Source organism: Ischnura elegans, chromosome 10 (genome assembly GCF_921293095.1).
Source record: "Ischnura elegans chromosome 10, ioIscEleg1.1, whole genome shotgun sequence".
NCBI lineage: Eukaryota > Metazoa > Arthropoda > Insecta > Odonata > Coenagrionidae > Ischnura > Ischnura elegans.
Genome location: NC_060255.1, coordinates 52257949 through 52280488, shown reverse-complemented (window position 1 = coordinate 52280488; position 22540 = coordinate 52257949). Strand labels below are relative to the sequence as shown.

The window sequence follows — 22540 nt, the reverse complement described above, 5'->3', positions numbered from 1 at the left end:
AATTAATACGTAGGCATTTATCAAGTGAATACGCTTTACAGGTAAACATTACGAATTATATCGGCGATTTATCTCGAATCTACTTCAAGCCAAATGAGTTTTCTCAAATGGAATTTTTTAAAAATACTTCGATCGTTCGAGCACAAAATAATGCCATTTTTCTATCTCACCTGTAAATGAATTATGAATGTACCGACCATTTTGATATCTTTTAATTGCAGATTTTCCGACAATATCATCAATAAGTGGTAATAGTATTACAAATTTCACTTTTAAATTAATACGTAGGTAGTCATTTATTACGCGCATACACAATACATATAAACCTTGTGATAAGATGTGTGGGTTATGTCGAATCTAACTCAAGGCATATGAGTTTTCCTTGGGCATTAATTTGAATTTTTAATAAAACTTTCAACGCCCGAGCACAAATTAATACCATATTATCCTCTGACCTATATATTAATGTACCAACCTCTTTGATATCTACCCGGTGCAGAATTCCCGGCAGTATCGTTAAGCTGAGAAAGGTTTCAAGTAAATTGGATGGAATAAAACGATCGTTGATTGTCAGGCAACCTATTTTCACGTGGCTCATACCGAAGGTCGGCTTGAAAGGTGGTCGTTAATCTGATGAAGTACGGGGGGGGGTTATTGGAGAGAACTCCCGCATCACAAGCAGAGCACTACCTCATCCGCAGATTTGAATGAAGGTGAAGTGACTCACAGCTGGGGATATGCAGCAGGTGCAAAAAGTCTATCTATTTTCCTCCCGATGCGACAAGCACCGCTCCCATTATTCATGCAAAATTTAACGCTGCGTGTAGCTTCGCCTCTCTATCGAAAGAACATTTTAAATTAAGAACTAAGAAAGAAGCAATAGAAATTCTGGCTCAAATGGTTACGACAAGAAAGAACTCTTTTAAAACGAAGTAAACGGAGGAAGCATGGAGAAAGAGAAGAAAACAGTTATGCACGAGTTAATGGTCATGAAGTTAGAAAGAAAGAAAAAGCTTGAAGAAGCTATGGGGAACGTGGAATATAATCAGGAATACTCGCCCTTGAGTGTTTCCAGTGACGGCTGGCGATTAAAACGCAACGTTGCCGAGTCGAAATGACCTGCACCGCTCAGCAAATTGACGTAGAAGGCAGAAATATCGCATTTAAACGTGCCAGAGCAGGTATGCCTTCTCCACGCAGGCAAGGTCCTTGAAACGGAGGAGTCACACACAAGGCCTTCCTATTCACTTCATGTTGCCAGCACCCAGCACGACGAACGAAACAGAATGATTCATGTTTCGCTTAATCACGTTGCTAGGCACGTTAAAAGCCTAGAAGCCTCTTCCATCTGGCAATCCTTAACCTACATCTTCGTTTTTAAGTTTTGAGATACCTCCCCCAACGACACTCTCCCGTAGCAAAGTCTAGCGAGGGAAATAGCAAAGGCGAAAAAGATTAGAGACAGAAAAAATTCCCTCCAGCCCTCGTCACTCCGAGAGGCTCGTGACAACTGCACACACATTGCTTCATCCATGTCTCCGGCGACGCAACAAAATTGGAAGGGAAAGAGGTTAAGGCCTCGACCTGTCCCAGCGCTGTCCCATTCCTGCTTTTCCCATACCTTTCCGGGGTATTTGGTCCTGTTTATTTGCGGCCTTTTTTCCTATTCCCTACTTATTTCATATCCTTCCTCCCTTATCTTTCCCGTCCAACGAGCCATCCGAAGAAGGGAAAGGTGGCATGAGATCGCACCCTACGCCAAAAACCCTTCTCATCGTACAAGAATCCCGTATCCATTTCGTGGACATCCCAGCATCCAATTCCGTGAGACGGTGGACCCTTGGTATGTGTCGTTAAGGACTCGGACGGACAGTTTAAGAGTGGAGGGCGTACTGTAAGGGTAGGAAGCGGAAGGAAAGAGATTGTATTCGTGGAAGCAGGAGACGGAGAGCGTTAGCTACGTGAGGAGTGTTCCGGAAGATTGGTGCGGATGCCTCGTTGCCTTGGTCCGGATCGCTTATAACTCGCCGTAGGAGTTGCTTCGTGCATGAGGGGCTGATTCTCAAAATTGCAGTCACTGGAAAGATAGCACATACTTAACATACAGGTCTGGGCAATGACGTAACTAGGAACATGCTTTGTGGGAATGGGGGCGACCGTCCCCCTCCCCCCACTCCGAAAGTGGGGGGTCCCGGAAAACTTATGAAAAATGGCATTCCTGGAAATACATTTAACAACTTTCTCGCCCTTAGAAGCAGATGCAGTTATTATAGTCAGATCTAACGTTCCCGCAGCATTTTTCCATATGAGTCACCGCTTTCGGGCGTTCCTCTGCGTTATGTTGCCCGTAGGTGACGACAGAGTCTCCAGCCATCCCGCTTGCGACTTCTGACCTGAAGACGCCAGCAGGATGGCTAGAGACACTGCCCTCACCTATGGACAACATAACGCGGAGGAACACCCGAAAGCTGTGAATCATATGCAGTTATTATATGTCAAAACTAATCAATATTTTTAAATATATTTTTTTATTACTCGGAGTCTCGGGGGACACATATATACCCTCATCCACCCGATAGTTACGCCGCTGAGTCTGTGTATCAATGGTAGTAGCATGATAATGGATTTCATTTACATTGGCGTACGTAAGCAGTATAATTGCCAGGAAAGTAGTTTGCAAAATATTACCCATAGGCGTTCCAACTAGTCCGTGGTGGGTATTTATTAAGTGAAAATACATTTTTGGTATTTAACACGTTCCCTGCCGCGAATTTTCAGACGAATTCACCCATTGGGCCAACGTGTTTTTTTTTTCTTTCGTTTAAATACTTGGGTCATTTCCATTTGAGTTTTCGCGTGTATTCGGCTACGTGCGCCGTGTCGGTCAGGCCATACACACGACACTGAAGCAGCTATGATCAACGGCGCGCCGGGAGAGGCCAGAAAAAGTGACTAATTCTTCGGTCATTATGACCGAAGCGGCGTGAAGATGAAGTACTCGTTTCGGTCAATATGACCGAAACGCCATTGAATATGCTAAAAAGTAAAAACGATTGCGATGAATGTATGATTATGAAGGTTGCTTTAGCAAAGGTTCTCCTATGAGGCAACCCACTATTATATTCTTATTCTACTATTGTAATAAATTCAGTATTTTGTATTGCTTTGTTTCAAACTGTTAATTTACTTTAAATTTACATTTGTCACGAAAATCATACGAAAAATGTTTAATTTCAGCTGATTTCTTAGAATTTGCATTTCTAGGTAATGCGTGTCAATTGTAGTAGCATGATGATGGATTATATAAATCTTAATTGGTGCACGTAAACAGTATAATTATCAGGAAATTATATTGAAAAGTATTACCCATAGGGGTTCCAACTAATCCGAGGTCGGTATTTATGAAGTGAAAATTATAAAGTGACTATGAAGACGCCGTAAAATCACTGCAGGAAAATGGTAAAATGTGGTAGACATGATGTAGCTAAATAACTCCCATCGTTTCCATCAAAGCTAGGTTAAAATCACTTTCTACTAAGAAAGAAATAAACAAAGTGGACTTTATGTAGCAGCTTAGATCAACGATTTTGTATCATCTTCTAGTAAAATCATTTTATGGGAAGAGCTATCAATGGTTTCAATACAATATTGGATTCACCTAATTTGGCATATTTAAGCAGGCAAATTGGCAGAAAAATAAATTACTATTGATTACCCATAGGCGTTCAAACTAGTCACAGGTAGGTACTTAAAATATGGAAATTACAAAATTCGAGTAATTCGCCATACCACGTGAAATCGATGAGGAGACATATTCTATGGATTCTAATTGATTGTTTGAGGCGTAACTTTGTGAAAGCGATTCATTCTAGTTACCTTCCTCCCTCCCCCCCCCCCCGTAGCCTGGTATAAAAGCATGTGATGGACCTCTGTAGAGTTCACCTGATGATGACGTCTATCGTTGAAACTACGGTCGTGTAAATGTGTTAATAAATATTCATGTGAAAGCACTAAGTTCTTCTTTTTAATTTTTATTCTATGGATTCTATTATTCTGATCGCAAATGCATGCCTGAAGGATTAAGGCTATTCAAGAATTACTTCATGAGCTATTTATTTCAATTTATAATGGTCTTAATTCGGAAATTAATAGTAATAAACCGAGAAAGAGGCAGCTTGAGAGTATTAGCCCCTGTATATACAGAAATATGAACCTCTTTTCCAAGGTGAGAGGTACTTCGGAGAGCACTGTAACTATTTTTAATTTTCATGAGGCATACCTAGTCAGAGCGCGATCAGTAAAATATCGAGGTGCGATAAAAGTCAATGTAGCACTTTAAATTGAGCTACAGCTCAGTAACAGCATATTGAAATTTGATGGAAGCCAATGGCTAGAGTTGGTTTAAATTTAAGAATTAATCTTCAAATTAGAAGCTCTGCTAAAATATAACAATTCAGATGACATGGAAGATTATTGGAGATTCCCTAACTAACTATATATAACTAGCCTAAGAAACTAATGGCTGCAGATTGATCAAATCAAAGAATAAATCCTTAAAGCAAGGGGCTCACTAGACAAAGCCGAAGATAGTAAGAGATAGTCTTATAACTTCGATTTTTATTTCATTTCCTGTTAAACAAAATTACATTTGAATAAGACTACTCGAAACTACCATCCACCTTTATTTAGATAACTCACCGGATTTACTGATATTTTTCTCACTACAATAGTGGGCACTGTATGCATAAACGCTTGCAATGGCACATACAGCCTAAGCGATGATGTGATGACAGACTTAGCAGCAGGAGGGGTGGGTGGAGAATCCCCTAGGGCTCGAATACTCACAATAGATTCTTGAATCATCAAGAGCTGCTGAAATCGAGTGAATGACGTTTCGTGGTTGCCTCGTTCCCAAGGGTGTCTAGCATCCCCGTCGCTGCCCTGAATAAGGCTTGACATGAAAGTTGGGAAGAAGGGAGAGATATAAAAAGAGACGGTGAGGAATGGCGTTTCCATCGAATATATTGAACGTACAGGACGAGTGGAAAGAGAACGTATTGCGGGCGATTGGGAGAGAGCAGTTCTACATCTACATCAAAATACTACCCCTCAAGCCGTCTAAAAGGCGTGCGGCAGGGGGTATTAGGGCACCAGCCGCTTACACCTAAAAAGGTAATGCGAAATTAAGGAGAGCATTTATTAAAGTCCTTTATCGTTCGGGGGAAAAACGAGTCCCCATACCTATATTAAAACGCTTATCCTATTAGCCGGTTATCCTAATCGGTTATTAGCCTATCCGCTAAATATCTTTCCTAATTTATAACTTCTGTCGGATCTGGACATGTAGCGGAGCTGTAAAATTATTTTCTCCGTGTCGCTCTAGAAGATATCTATTCGGTTAAGGCGGGGAATTTTCATAGGCGGTGATAAGGAGGCATCATTGCGCTGGAGGTATGTCATACGTAACTAACGATATCGCTCTTAATAAATGTAGTACTTTTATTAAACCTATTTACAATTGGATTTCATAGTATAATGTTTCATTATTCACCTTTATTGCGGATGACTGTGCACTGCACAGTGTGCAGTGACGCAGCCAGGAATTTCGTTCGTGCCCGTTCCAAAACCGGATGGTTCCGGGGGAAAATTTTTGAAAAGCAGGGCACTAAGTAGAGAGCTCTAAACTAATTTAAGTACTTCATCATCGAATATACTTCATTTTTCAAAAAATTCTATTTAATGCATGATTTTTTCAATATTTTGTTTTCTTTTACGTTGAAGAAAAGGATTTTTTTCATATTTCGAATGGGGTGACCGCTCTTACTACGCAACTGTGACTGTGCAAGAACTGTTAACGTGTGAAATTTTTAACAGCTGTGCTAGGGACCTGACGGAAACGTAGTATTTAAGGAGTACCATGAGTACTTAAATAAATCTTTAAAAATATATTTAATACTTAATTATAATATAATAAGCAAGTAGAATTCATTATTTGTGTAATATCCATCTTCATGGGCAACTGGCAATTTTCCCACTGCGTTATTAGTTGAGGGAATGTGGTTCGTAAAACCATATTTCTCCTGAGCGAAATCGATCATATAAGTAGGTGTAAAAGCGTTCATAAAATAAGGTTACAAAAGATGTCACAAGCAAAAAAAAATACAAATTACAAATAAAACTATCACTCTATGGTAACGTTGGTTATCAGGACTGTAACATTCAATTATTACGCACTCTTTTAGTGCACCATGTTAAATGCTCCTCAAACCAGTCCCTCGTCACAATAATTGTATGATTAAACAATCAAAATTATATAGCGAGTCGTGAAGGCCAGTTAACTTCAAAAATCGTATGCTTTGCCCGAAAATAAAATATAATCTATAAAATGAGAAAAATAAATATTCAAAACCGACATGAATAATTAAATTCTCATACTTAAACGGTTATTTGACATGGTTTAAAACTTGCGACATAGGCTAAAAGTTGCGACGTGATTTATAACTTCAAACACTTAAAGGATTTCTCAGTCAACGTGAGACTATTTTTCGTTTTCTTTCGTCTTTCTATTTTTGGAACTTCTTTCAAAATAAGAACACAAATTGGAGCAAAAGACGCTTATACCAGAAGGGAAGAGATTTTTCCATGTACCAGCAATGGTTTTATGTACATTTTCACGCATAATTTAGTCCAAAAAAATGTTTTTTCGTGCTTCATGATCGTAATTTTTTTAAGCTTCTCTGTTTCAAAAATACACTTAGACGTACATTTAGCCCCAACTGAGGAATTGGTATACCCTAAATTGCAGTTAATTTTATTTGCTCATGGTGCTATGCTGTGGCAGGAAATCGTTTAGGTTTCATTTAGAAAATTTTTATTGTATAGCCAGATGAGATAATGAGAACCCCCATTTGAGAAACATGAAATTTCCAATAGGATAAATACTTAGCGTATGCTTAGTATTAGAAATATTAACACTCGCTTTCTGGATGCGTTCCGAATTAAATATTGATGTATGGTGACATTTCTACCTTCTACATCTGAGGTCTTCCGTACGTGAAGTATAATTCGTGCACAAAGCGTATTATTTTCACAATATTTCAGGTTTAAGGTGTTGAATCAACTTAATATGCTGTGACTTAAATTATTCTCAATCCGATATATAGGGCCTCTAAATACTGTGCTGATGTTCTCCAAAACGCGCTTTAATTGCAGAGTGCCACTAAACGCAGCCAATGACTCATTAATTTAATCAACAGATTTAGGCGTTACTTGGTGGAACGATGAGATATTCATGGTTAAATAAAAAACACAGTACTATTCCACAACCTTATATTTTTAGATAGATATTTAGTCTTGATAATGACGTTGTAACGTTGAAACTAGTAGACTACAAAAATATAAGGTTGTGGAATAGTACTGTGTTTTTTATTTAACCATGAATGACTCATTAATTTGTTTATGAAAGTTTCACTTTCTAATATCAATTTGGTATTTAAAAAGTAGAAACGTTTCCGATCAATTTATAATTATGAAGATTGCTTTAGCTAAGGCAACTCAGCTTTCTTCTTATATTATTGTCATAAATTCAGTATTTTATATTGGTTTGTTTTACTCTACTAATTTAGTTCAAATTTACATTTGTCACGAAAATCATAAGAAAAATGTTTAATTTCAGTTTATTTCGTATAATTTATGTTGCAAGGTAATACGTAGGTATATACGGGGCTACCTAGCTGCATGAGGCCTTGGAAAGGCGGCGGCGATGGTGCATTCACTGCATAGGATGAAGGTATTCTGCATTGGTAATATTTAAGGCACACAAAAGATAGGTAATAATGATCCCTAGAAATATGTAAACTTACTTAACGTTTGCATGGAATTTTTGGTTAGCGAAAATGTTCACGAATCAGGTGATAACTACTTTTGAAAATAATCGGTTTGATCATTCTCTTAGGAGGAGTCAAGATAAATTTGAAAGATTACCGAGGCCCAATGAGAAAAAGCACTACTTACAAAACGAAGGAAAAGGATGGGATACTATTTTGTAATTTTATCACGTCCACGAGGCTTTTTAAGTCTGCCCACTCCCTAGAGAATGTAGTGATGAGAAGGAAGATGGTAGTGAAAGATGAATTTTGTCAAATCTTTATAAAAAAAAAAGAAAAAGATGGGTAAAACTCGAATTCACCCTGCTGTCAGCTATTAAATCCGTCACGTTCCTGGTCCGGTCTCCGAACGCTTCCCCTATGTCCTTTCATTCCACTCAAAATATCCCCTCCCCTTTCAATCTTCCTTCCCCCTACACGACGACAACTTCTTTCATTAACCCATTAAAGCCCACGAGCAACTTAAGTTGCATCAAGGAAAAAAAATTCTCCTTCCCTCCTGGAAGCTCACAAATATGCAGGAGAATACCCTATTTAAGGGTTATTCCTTCTTCTAACTAGGTTATTTTTTAAAAGCGTCCAAGCAAAGAGATAACGGTGCTTTGCTGCGCCGACCCTTTTAGGGTCCGTCGCCGCCAATTGTGCTTCTGACTCTGTGCTGCTCGGGAATATATACCATCTGTCCAGCGGAATGCATATTGGATTTGAATACTCCAAAATGGTAAGTAAATATGTAATTCTCTTTGAGTAAAATATTTCGTGATTTGGCTAGAAAATAATTTTTTTATTGATGGTCAAACTTTTGATGCAACTGAAGTTGCTCGTGGGCACATAGTAGTACTAATTTTTGCCTTTCCCTTAGAATTTGTCTCCTTTGCCTTGAAAGATTGAATACCAGTTTCAGTTCTTCCCATGCATTCAACAAGGTGTAAAAAGGTTTTTCTTATGTATTACTTACTAAATGTTAAGGTGAGGTGGAGTAAGTGCGACTGCGGGATAAGTGCGACCTCCCTTGAGGAAGATCGTATTTCTGTTCTCAAAGCAGGTGGCGGTAGTGCAACATATTCCATACATTGTAATGGAACCAGAGCCAACAACTTTGTAATAATTATCCCTTTAGTTCTCGTTTCACATGCTTAGAAAATATACCCGTCCATTCATCTCGTAGTCTTAGTTGGTTTTGATGAGAGGCGACACCGCAGTTCTCTAAGAATAAACGCATCGGAGGTGTAAGGTAAGAACTGTATCTTGTTTCCTCTTTTTTATGGAATGGTTTTCCTTGCTTTACTCTAAATTTTGGAACTCGGGTATTATATTTAGTTTAGATGGGGGGGCGCACTTTCCCCGCCGTATAGAGAGAGAATTTTTTCAGTGATTCACCTACATATTATACATTGAATCTCATGTTTTAGCAAGCCTAGAAAATTTTCCTAAGCTAGTTAAAATTGATGTATGCTATTTAGGGGTCGCATACTCCCCACATTACCTTACATAATATTGATCATTTCCATGCTTTAAACGTCTATAACATTTATGAACTAGCTTTTTTGCTATTAGCATTTGTAGGTGCCGAGTGATTTGCAGTGAGGGCTGTTCTTGCTGAGACTGTTCGTCTATTGAGACATTCTTTTAAAATGTAAGTTCATTTAACAAGTTATTTATATCATATGAATTTACGATTTCCCGTGTAAATATAAACTTAAATGATGTATTTTCAGGTCTCGACAGCGTCTGACCGTAAATGAAATAATAAATATACTTGAGGAAGAGGGTGACGAACACAGGCCGCAGACAATAATTATAACTGGACCGGAGGAAGGTGCTGAGGCTATTACGGATGAAGATTCCGATGAATCAGATGCGGAAGTGACTGGAGATCCAACGCATCTACCACGACGTGTTTTGGATGCAGAAGGACAGCTTCATTCGAGGGAAACTCTGCCTGAAGAATCGCAGTCAGAGCAACCGTCGACATACAAAGGGTGCAAAAGGATGGCCAAAAAACGCAAGTTACAAGATTCAACAAAAAAATGGTCGCGCGATTTAACTGAGTTAAATTTTAAATTACCTGAGTTTATCCCCCCTCTAACTCCGAGTAGATTCTCGATCAATCAGTCACCCTTTGATTCCTTTAGGGTTTTCTTTTCTGAGGATTTCGTGTTGCACATAGTAGAACAAACAAATATGTATGCGAACTTGAGAGGGAATCATGGATTCAGCGTAGCTAGTGAAGAGATATATGCATTTCTTGGCATATTGCTATTCTCTGGATACCACTTTTTACCCAGAAAACGCCTCTTTTGGAACACAGATGATGACTGCAATGTCACTATTGTCAGAGAAACAATGAGAAGGAATAGATTTGATGGTATTCTCCGCTACTTACACTTAGCAGACAACACAAACCTTGATACTTCTGATAGATTATATAAAATACGGCCAATATTTCAATTTTTAAACAGAAATTTTAAGCTATTACCTCCCAGGATGAACTGCTGTGTTGATGAAACTATAAATCCATATTATGGAAAACATGGCGCAAAGCAGTTTATAAAAGGAAAACCAATTAGGTTTGGGTTCAAACTATGGTGTCTGGCAGAATCAAATGGCCATATAATTCACGCAGAGCCCTATGGAGGATTGTGTACTCGAATCCCGAAGTCTGATCTTGGTCAAGGAGGTGATGTAGTTGTGGGCTTATTGGAAAAGAGTCAACTAGAAAAAGGTTCAAGGTTGTTCTTCGATAACCTTTTCACATCTGAAAAGTTACTGTACACTTTAAAGGATATGCAAATTGGAGGGACTGGCACACTACGTGAAAATCGAGTGAAGTATGCAGAAAATGAGTTAACAGAAAAAAATAAATTCAAAAAAGAAGCTAGAGGAACGATGGAGGAAAGAACCAATGGTGACATACTTGTTACTCGCTGGAACGATAATGCAGTGGTAACAATGATGACAAATTGTATCCAGGGAGGAAATAAGGTTGTAAACCGTTACTCAAGGAAAGAGAAAAAAAATGTTACTGTTCCTATTCCTCTTGCCATTGCAGAGTACAACAAATTCATGGGAGGAGTAGATTTATGTGACCAACTATTGGCCATGTATAGGGTGAACATCAGGACAAAAAAGTGGTGGTGGCCATTTTTCGCCTGGGCAGTAGACGTGTCATGTGTTCAGGGCTGGTTGTTACACCGACATGTGGGGAGTACAATGGACCATTTACAGTTTCGACGAGAATGCGCTCTGTACATGATGAGGCATTTTGGATCTCCATCTGCTGGACGTGGTTTTAGACAATCACATACGGGGGCTGAGGAAATCAGGACTGATCACTTAGACCATTTGATAACTAAAGGGTCATCGAAGTATAAAGTATGTGCTCAGTGTAAAAAAAGAACAGTTTACATTTGCAAAAAATGTAATATTTCTTTACACCCAGAATGTTTTCTTGCATTTCATGAGAAATGACGAAATATTTTGTACATGGTGGAAACACCCGGTAAAAACTGTTTAAAAAAATGTAACTCTAATATTTTATGCTCATTGTATCTATGATGCATCCGAATTAGTGATATAAAAGAATAAAATGACTAACATGTAACATTTAAAAAAAAGTATCTTTCTCATTACAATACTAATGAAGATCCTGAATTTAGTTCACTCAAGTGCCCACGAGCAACTTGAGTTGCATGTAAATATTTCTACATTGAAAAATGCAAAAAATTTAAAAAATCATTTTTTTAGTATCAATGAGTTCATATAAAGTAATTCAGGTTAAAAAATTGAAATTTTTGTAAAAAAAATCATTTGGGCACTAATGGGTTAATGCCCCTCGTTCCATTTCCCGAAGCTCATTATCCACATGATTTTTCGTCTTCTTCTTCCGTTCTTCTCTGCCGCCTTTGCATTACAAAAATTTTCTTTGAATTCACATCGTCCGTGAACAATCGTCTACATTACCTCATATCACCGGCCTCGGTAGCGGCGGGGTAACGTCCTCGCATACCAAACAAGAGGTCGCGGGTTCGAGTCCCGTCTGGGTAGGTTTTCCCCGGTCCAGGGCATAGTTGTTCGTGTTCGTTTAATTGTTACATTTTTTTAATACCCCGGTATAAAATTACCAATTAGAGCTGTATCCGGTGGTTTGAGAATAAAATAAAAATGAAATATCTATCTATATAAAAGAGTACGTCTATTAGTTTGGCCGCTATGCTTTCAATACGGCTGCACGGATTGCAGCCAAAGTTTTTAAATTGGTCATCTCATGCTCTCAAACCCCGTAGTGTTGCTTGTGATTGTGCCCGATGCATCCTTTGCATTGTTTTATCATTATCGTTTTTAAAAGCACGTCACACAATTTCTGCGATTGTGCATTTTGCCGGGTAGACATCTCTCGACACGCTCAAAGGAATACATAACCCAGAGGATACTACAATTGACTATGAATCCTTTTGGTGAAATTTTTTGCTGGGGCATGCGCTCACTCGACATTTTTGGTCTACAAACGTACGGACACACGTAATGGCCAGTGGAAACTAGACTCCAGGGCGGGCTCGCAAGGTTACACTCCTGGGGCAGGGACTGTAAGCGCAAGCTCTTCTCCTCTGCACCCAGAAGCGGAAGGACGGGAAGGAACAAAGAAGGAGGCGCCGCCGCGATAGGAGTCCGACGACTCCTCCTGGGAGGGGATAGGGAAGGAAGGGAAGGGACGAGGAATCCCGCACCGTCACAAAGGCGGGCGGGTCCTACTATAAGCGAAACCAAGCATATGCAATTAATTCGCCAGCGATTATATTGCATTTTCCTATGAGGAAGAAAAATCCATCGATCAAATCGCTAGATACACGTAATGGTCAATGTTATGGTGCGACCAAAGTTATTGCGTAGGTGCAATTCATGCCCCGAACCACGTAGTCTACTTAGTGAAGAGTTCTCGGGATTGCCACCGGGTCAGGAACTCCATAACTGCCGACTTAACGATTTCCGACTCGGTCATCGTCCTCAGGGCTGTGAGTGGCGAGTGTGACTTTTAACTTGCTTATATACAGTCACTCTGGTGGTCAGGTGACTGCTGATTGGCTGTCGTAAGTTTCTTGCCAATTGTATCTAAAGATCACCGTTTTTGGTGGATCCGTTCACGGACCAATGCTAGGCTTGTCCGCCGTAGAATTCGTTGGGCCGCTGGCGACTTCACCGATGACCGAAGCTGGGCGAAGGTAGGGACCGTTTCTTCATCTCGACATCTCAGCAAAAAGGCAAGAGAGCTCAGAAAGCTCGCCTTATCCATCCGCAGCTGTTCAAAGGTCCGAATGCTGCGGTGCATATCCTCCCCGTAAAGGTAGGTGAAGAAAGATTTCGTGCTTTCCCAGCGAATAGAAACGTTGGCAATATGGTATGGTGGTATGGTATTTGGAGGAGGCGACCGACAGCTGAGTTCATTTGCGCCATGAGGGAAGGGTGTGGAAGTAAGCGTGGAGAGAAACCCGGCGTCGGCGTTAGCCTGCTCTTAACGAAAGGCGCGAAGGGGACCACGGCTTAACGTCCCATCCGACGGACGGAGTGTTGCGCTTGAAATGTCCTCCACAATGTCCTCAAGCAGGGATCGGGTAGTCTCTGAAAATTCTCTGCCACTGCCGGGATTTGAACCCGAGCCCGCCGGGTGGGAAGCTAACACTCTAGCCACCACACCAACCCGATCCCCCACGTCGGCAGTTATGGAGTTCCTGACCCGGTGGCCCGAGAATTTTTCACTAAGTCTATTCGCCGAGAAAGCAAGAAATCTTTCTCCACGTAGTCTACTTCCGGCGGCGCACGAAGCGTCCTTCCCGTCGTTTTCTCATTACCGTTTCTTACGTCTCGTCACACAACTTCTGTGGTTGGATATCGAACTGGGTTGGCACACCCCTCGACGCTCTCACAGGGAAAAAATCAAACTTACTCTTACCCGTCAATCCTCACGGTGTAAACCTTTTTCCTGGGGTAATATCTCACACAACATTTTTGGTGTGTGCACGTCAGTGGCGGATACAGAAAAAACTCAAGGGGGGGCGCAGCATATCTTGAGTTGTCTTTACTTTTATCGTAATAAAAGATGATCAAGTAACAGGCAAAGTATATGAAAATTTTATTTAAAGTGATTATAAACATGTAAAAGACAACGCCATCTTATGATATAAAAAAGTTACAATTGTGGTTTTGCAATGTTTGGCAAATCTGTATCCGCCACTGGTGCACGTGCATACACAGACAATGATCAATGTTTCCCGTGCGCGATGTACGGAAATCGTTTTTTTTTATTGTATGCTGTTATATATGCATCCCATCATCATACATAGATTGTTCCTTTGCCTAAAACTTATACCATTAATTCCAATTTCCAAGTTTCCCACTTCCCTGGGTAATAAATATCCTACCCGAGCGACGGTGGGAGGTCTGCTACTATTCAATATTTCCTAAACTTCATATTATTCCAATGCCTATTGGAATTTCTATGAGAAAAATTCTCCTGGACCGGGAATTGACCCATGAACCTTCGGCTTTCCGGGCCACTGCATAGACCACTACGCTATCCAGTTTCTTTGATTCTCAAGACAACTTTTTGGAGTATTTTTTGCTGTTTGGTATGCAAACTATTATCATAACTACTTCGTCTCTTTACCTAAAAATCCTGCCATGTGAAAATGAATTACAAGTTCCCAATACTGTGGGTGCCTACTATCCTTCCCAAACGACACCGGGTGGGCTGTTAGTCTCTTATGTTTTCCTAAGCGTCGGACATCCCTCTCTCTCTCCCGGGTCTACTTCAAAGGCTTTCCCTAAATGTCCATCCGACCAAAATCTCATTGAGTAGAGACGCGACGAATCAGAACGTGACTGACACGAAATGAAGTCTTCTTCCTCCCTTTAGGGCTCTTTTACTCCAGAAGTGTGATTACCACCTCCCCTGTCCCCATACATAGAGAGCCGATTAAAGTTAGTCGTTGTTTTTCGAGAGAATATTCTGAAAATAAAAAAAACTACAAGGAGATTTACACAAAAGAAATGGATATATATTTCGGTAGGCTAAATTATAATTTAATATTCATACTTTAACCATAAAATAGAACTCTTGAAAAACATTAACTCTCGGTCAGTCGCGTAACATTTTGAAACGCAATCAGTCGCACGGCGTCTCAAAGACACCATTTTGAAACTCTTAAACGAAATGCATGAAAGTAGAAATAACTATTTTAACTACAATAAATCATTCATTAAATACTTATTTTCATGAATGGACAACAAATTAATGCATAATAATGATGGATACATTAGTATTAATAAAATACTGAATTTAATTTATTATAATAAAAAAACTCGTAGCAATAAGACGCATATCCAAAATTTAATGCTTTAGAAAGTTGTTAGTTTAAATTGCAAACGTATTAAAAAATTTTGCGATGAATATCACGGAGTAATTAACATGTAACGTATTGAGACTCAAGTCGTCGCGCCGCGTCGACCACACTCCCAAAAGAACAAAACATCAAAATTTAATCCATAAGTGCGACAAAACATATAATCATATTGATAAACATTTCAGATTCATGAAATAATAAGATACAAGGAATATGAGTTACCTTTTTTATTGATATAGGATGCGGGGAAAGTAAAGAAAATGGCCTGGCCATTTTCAATATTTTAAATTTTCAACGTTTGAGTTTAAAGTTATATAAAATATCAATAGAATATAAAGCTGAAGCAGAATAAAATTGTAATAATAAACCTACGTATACTTCATGCTATCGTAGAAATTTCTCTACAATAACATCATGAAAGCCTTTATATCATTCCCGAAAGCTATATTTCCCTTGGTACTCTGACCGCATTTTTTTGTTAGACGCACACTATTGATAGTCTATGGTTAGTATTCCGTAAGAAAAATTATATAAATATTTGAAAATTAATCAGAGAGAGTCTAAAAATACATGAAAATAGATTAATATATTTTTTTGAAGTCATAGAATGTGTGATTGAGGGTTACCTTAGCTAATTTGGAAAAAATGTTCACAAATGAAACCGAGGTATGAATGAAGCCTATTAATAAAAATGTCATATAATTGCAGAAATTGATAAATTTTTAAGAATAACTATAATGATATCATTTATTCCCCCTCAGCATAGTTCACCACGAATATATGAGTAACAAATGGTAACCGTACACTGTAATATTGGTAACCCTTAGGTTAGCCTGAATTTGGGTTACCATTATACCTTAGCTTAAAGCAGCGGCTGGTGCAGATTCATGCACATTATTTTTCTATTCTGATGGCAGAGCAATAATTTAGGCATTCAAATTTATATTTTGCGCCGCACGAGAGTGGAATAAAAAAATAATTAAGAAATGTAAATAACTTATTAATTTTTCCTAAATAAATTAACCTTGAACCCGAAGCAAGCATCGCCACACGTTCAGCTAAAAAAAACTAATGCATATAAATTCTTTGAAATGCTGATTACGACTAAAAAAAGTTATATTACGTGTCATAAAAGAATTTCACAGATCGATAAATAACAAATTTCCTTTTCATGAACTGATTTCCTATGCCTATATTATGAGAAACAAAGTTCATATATTTCCTCATTATTAGACTTCATTTAAAAAATTCCTTTCCATTTAATAAATTCATCACCAAAGCAATACTGTATTATATTGCCTTTTCCTTTTCACTAATAACTTCTTTCAATTATTACTTAATTAAAACATGATTAATTATTAATAATTTACGCTATTAAAAATATGTTACTGATCCTTTGTATCTCAAGGTACGGGATGACTAGAGAACACTTTTCTTTCTTTGTTGTTCTTTTATCGGTGATAAAAAGATTCATCCCTAATTCCCCATTAAAAATATCAAGTTTCCTTTGTCTCTGAAGTGAATTTTTTCCTTCTACTTAATTATTTTTCTAGGGCTTAGTTTTCAATTTGCACACTTCCTCGTAATAATTAAGTTATTATACCAGTCTGAACAGTCTTGAGAGTAAATCAATTGGAAATTATTAAAATCAAGCTGAGGTCACTAATCACTAAAAAATACCATACACATGCATTAAATAATTATCATGGAGCAGCTATTTTTATTTTGGGGTGTGAAATTTCTTTAATCAAAATATTGAGGAAGTGATTCCAATATATCATCGAAAACTTGCTAGAATGCGTGTCATTTAGTCTATTTTCAAACAAAAAACTTCGTATCAAACATAATAACTTCGTTCACAACCCGAGTCGATAAAGGTTTGCGGATTTCCCTTAAAAGTTTTTGCTAACGGCGCTTGAGAAGGAATCGCAGTAAAAGTATTTTGATGGACAGTTCTACTTTCCGCGGAGAATTATCGCTAAAATATTCGTATAAATGTTCATTATTGCATCGGGAATCCATGAATGTGGAAATACAGTAAATGTAAACCCAAAATAGTATCAAATAATTCCCATTAATAGTGTTTCATAGAGAATGTGAATTGTGAATTACTACGACATTAGCAGCATACTAAATTCTACAAAGTTACTATGAAAGTTACTGTGAAATAATTAACCTACACTTTAGTAAAAACAATACATTCTTTTCATGCAAGTTTATATATATCAAACTTTTATGCCAATGAGAATACTCCAATGCTCAGCAAAGAAAAATCATCACAACTCGATATATCATATAAGAAAATCCTTTAGTAAGAAAATATTAGCGAACCATATCATTTTTTATTTAGGGTAAAATTACTTAAGTGCATCTTGGAATAAATAGCTTTGATTATGATAAATGAGCAACAAAAAAAAATTCACGAAAATCTATCGTAAAAAATAAATAGAATTTTGAAGAAAAAGATGAGTGAGAGAAAGATGATACATCATGAGTTTATTTGGTCCTGGGAGACTTCATGCATCTTTCCTAGAGTTAATCATTCGCTCTTATTCAACTAATGAGGGATAGGATACTTCAGAATTACTCCCAAACACTACCCCGAGCTGTAGATGAAATGTTTTACTTCACATACCATTTCTATTAGTCTTAATCGTTCTTTGTAGCGGAAAACTTTCTGAGTGAAATTAACCCAATATAGAATCTAATTGAACGAGCTAACAATGGCCTTAGGATAACCGTGTTCGTGAGAACTGAAAAAGTGGGGCTTGTAGCTACGATCTCCTCAATGCGCAATGAATGGAACTCGAATACTCCTTTGTCGGGCAAAAGTACTTCCACGTGGAATTCATCCCAATTTTATGGGCCCAAAACTATTGCTGGAATCTTACGAGTAGCCCAAAGTTAAAATGAAGGGGATGAGTCGAATTTTTCTTTCGAAGCGTTGGGATTTAAATCTTCAAGCCTTCCTTTCCAGCAGATGAGTGCACATTGTTTGGCAAACTCCCAATCTAGTTCAAATAAAGTTTAAGTCTTCGATCCACGATGATCGATTCTCAATAGTCTTCCACTTGAAAATGCTGGGCCACCATTTTTTTCCATCAAAAAAGTGTATATTTGCACAACCACATGAATTATCCAAATGATGAAGAATGTGATTTTTAGCCGCAAAAAAACAGCAAAAATTGGCGCATTATAGAAATTCATGACTATTCCTTTAATGCTATTGTAATACTTGAAAGTTTATATATACATAGCCAAACACGAACAACAAAAAAATATCAAAAATATAAGGCCAGCCAAAAAAAGGCGATCAAGAGCACTACCAACTTCAATTACTATCATCGGAAATGGAAAAAATTTCCAATTGAAACACTTTTAAATTACATTTCATAACGATTCTGACACTTCTTCTCCTTCTTTTTGAGCTATAAATTGAAAGGAAATACATTTTCCAGCTCCAATAAACTACATAAAAACACTATTGTCGTAGACAGCCAATAAGACCCATCACGAAATCTCGAATTGAAATATGGTTGCTGTAACGAACAACTCCACACTGATGTACCACTAGGCCAAAGCTTACGGAAGACTCTGATTTTAAAATATTATTAATCTCATCGTATCCGTCTTGCATTTAAAGATTACTGATTAATAAGTTATGTGAAAATCGCGATAGCCCTCAAAATTTAATGGATCCCAATCGGAAGTAATGTCATGACAACGAACACTATCGTAGTTGCAGAAAAGTTTCTCGGGTTTTCCACCGGTTGATGTCGTCCATGTCTCCCGACATTTCGATCCGCGACTTGCTGATCATCCTGGATCTTCCGAAGAATTCCGAAGATCCCCTGAGGATGATTAGCAAGTCGCGGATCGAAACGTCGGGAGACATGGACGACATCAACCGGTGGAAAACCCGAGAAACGTTTCTGCAACTGATACGCCGGGAAAACTTAAGATCATACGCTATCGTAGTTTTTCTCAAAAAATCTCGTATCCAAAGAAATCTCGGATTTAGCCATGTGAGTCTAGGTTCCATGTATAGGAGACGATAGTTACTCTTGTAAATATATTCTTACTAGCTGACCCGGCGAACTTCGTACCGCCTAACAATCAATGAACTTACAGTTTACTTACACCATTTATAAATCAAGAGCGGCTGTATCGTTTTTAATCATGTTTAATTTATTATAATAAAATAACGATACAAATTCAATAAACTACGTAAATGAGTACCAAAATTGCTTGTCAGAAAGACATTTTCTTTATTGAATCTACATGGGGTGGATCGGAGCACGTTTACGCGGATTTTTTTCAACAAATTTTCTTACGTTTTGGTTTAAGAAATTTTGGGCATTGTGGTTTAATAAAGCAGTTTATGAAATAAAAATTATACGCATTCAGTTGTTGGCTATTTGCGTAATTAGCTGTAAAAAAATGTTTTTAGGTCCAAGTCTGTTGCATACACTTGGCCCTTTCAGAGGGCAGGTTGACACAACCCCAGACCGACGCTTGACTGATGCTCAAAATCGTGCAAGAAAAGCCCCTATGAAGCAGCATTCGCATTAAATGACTTAAGGCGCGCCAGTTTTAGTATCTCTATTTGGAAAAAATGCACTGCGTAAACGTACTGCATGCGTAAACGCACCACGGTGAGCCCTACACATTCGGGTTTAATGTCTTGCGTCAACCACCTTCTGATAAACAACAGTTTTTGTTTTGTATCAGGCGCAAGATGAAGCGGATGAAGCTAAATAAATATAGCGAAGCAAAGCAGTGACGCAGCGAGGGGAGGCTTTGGGGGATAACCCCCCCCCCCCCCCCCCAAGAGCTTAGAGAATTTTTTTATGAAAGATTTTGTTATTAATATTAGGGGGACGGATGACTAACAAACAAAACATATTTAACTATTCACACAGCCACAAAACCCACTATTTTGAACCATTTATCTTAAAAAATGTCTGGGGGAAGTGCCCCCACACTTCCCGCTTACCTTAGCGAGTTTTCTATACCCTACAAACCCGTGGTATTAGCTGCGCCCAAAACCCCCTATCCTAGCTACGCACTTGAAGCGAAGGAAGAAATACAGAGGATGGTTTATCCACTCGTGAACATAGCACGCTAAATTGACCATGAGAAAATCATGGGTTTTCATTAGCACATGATCACAAACAACACAAAAACTGAAAGAATGACCATGCAATTTTTTAATCGTTATCACGAGTGCATAACGAATTTGAAATTGGATACGTTTAAGCTCAAAAGGACATATGAGTTGAGATCATGGAATCTACGGAATGAGGACTTCCTAACCTTTGAATTTTCCTTTGAGTAAAGTTGCGTGAATCACATTCATCACCAATTTTTTAATGATCACACACGTTCCGTTGGATAGTTATGGTTGGTTTAGGCTTCGAAAGATCATGAGCACAGAAACTACATTTTTCTGTAAATCGTGCCTTGGTAAGCCAGGTACGTCCAAGGACTTAAAATATTCAGATAGATAGTTGGTGATTTCGTCTTCGTTTGTTACACATTTAAAAGATTCGAATCCATGCAGAGTACGAACTATTTGAATTTACCTCGTTTTAGTCATCCACATCTTCGTTCTTGCTCGCTAAATCAACCATCTTTGATTCGGAACACGGACATTACCGTTTGTCAACAGTTGCTTGGAGATTTGTTTACAAACACGGTAGTGAAGTGTCAACTCGAGTTGGGCCACGCTCGAATCAGCTCGAATTAAATTTAAAAAATGTAATTTCAATTTAATTAATATTTTGAATATATTTAGTTATTAAAATGTTATATTGTTACTAAATTCAGTTATTAAAGTGGTAAAAACAAAACAAAGTATTTAATTTGTAGTTTTGACCGACTTATCAATTGTTGTGTTACTATAACTCCTAAAAGCATGTCCATAGGAAAGAGATGAATTTTTTGTGTGAAATTATCCTTTTTTTAATGGCCTATATGTTAACCCCGCCTGAGACGAATCCAAAGAACCAAATCTCATTGAAATCGGTGCAGCCGTTCTCGAGTTATAAGTGTTCTAACTAACACGATTTTCGACTTTCTTTTATATATATAGATGATCATTCGTTCAATGACAGTTTTTCAAATTTTTTGAAGATTTTTTGCTGCGAAATTGAGAAATTGTAGAAGCGAAGCTGATTCATGTTTGGGGCGAGAGGGTGGGGAAGGGATATTTTGACCAAGCCCCTCAGGGACATAGATGATGAGAAATTCAAGAAACTGAAATGTTTTCAGGGTTTCTATCTATCTAAAAAGTAACCATTTACATGAAATATTTAGGTCCACCACGTGGATTGGTATTTAGCCGTTTTAATCTTGGTCCCATGCGTAGTGGATGAAAATTGCTCTTTGGTACGTTCATCCAAAATTGGAAACTTATAGCTTCTAAAGGTTGTATCTAAGTCAAAAAAGTAGCGAGTAAATGATTATCAATGACCTAAAGACGCTGGTAGTGGTGCTAGTGAAACTGTTGTCTTGGACACAGCAACCGACGCGGTAGTAACCGAAAATGAATAACTTCAAGTATCCTAACAAATTAAATAGCACAACTTGAACACTACGCACTTATGCAAAATCAACTTTCTCTAATGATATACGTTACTCAAAACGACACACTTTATAAGCGAAATAATTTGTAATGCGTTTCCTCGAGGTTGTTATAACGAGAAGTTAATTTTAAAATATAAAAAAACATAACGTCCCAGAGGGGACATTAAGGTGTATGTCGCTATAATTTACAGTTATTCAGGTCAAAAACATGACAAATATAAAAGAATATTCTCCTACATTCCAATATCTGGTTGGCAAGCAAGCAAATGAATTTACACCATATTAAAATGCTTCATGAGCGAGGACTTAGAACAACATTCGGCTTCAGGCATGGTCTAATTCTTCCGAAAAGCGAAAATGGCGAAAGCCTTTCGAGGGAAACATTTTCGACCCGTAGTATCTCTATACCAAGTCTTCCTGGAGAATCCTAAAGAAGCAAATCGCAAAAACATGATATATATAAAAGCATTTCCTCCTTAACTTCATTATCTGGTTAAGAAGTAAAAAAATCATTTCCCACCATATCAAAATGCTTCGTGAGCGTGGACTTAGAACAATATTCAGCTTCAGGCGCGGTCTAATTCTTCCGAAAAGCAGAAATGACGACAGCCTTTCAAGGGAAACATTTTCGACCCACAGTATCTCTAAGCCTAATCTTCCAGAGTAATC

General features: G+C 38.1%; 1 protein-coding gene across 1 annotated transcript in view; it reads left to right on the top strand.

Moving 5' to 3' along the window:
- Nucleotides 1-10373: 10373 nt before the first annotated feature.
- Nucleotides 10374-22540, top strand: part of LOC124166431 (piggyBac transposable element-derived protein 3-like) — a 46619-nt gene continuing 34452 nt past the window's right edge. The window contains exon 1 of the mRNA XM_046543963.1: nt 10374-11261. Coding sequence (XP_046399919.1) covers nt 10374-11261 — 888 coding nt within the window. The remainder of the gene's footprint in view (nt 11262-22540) is intronic.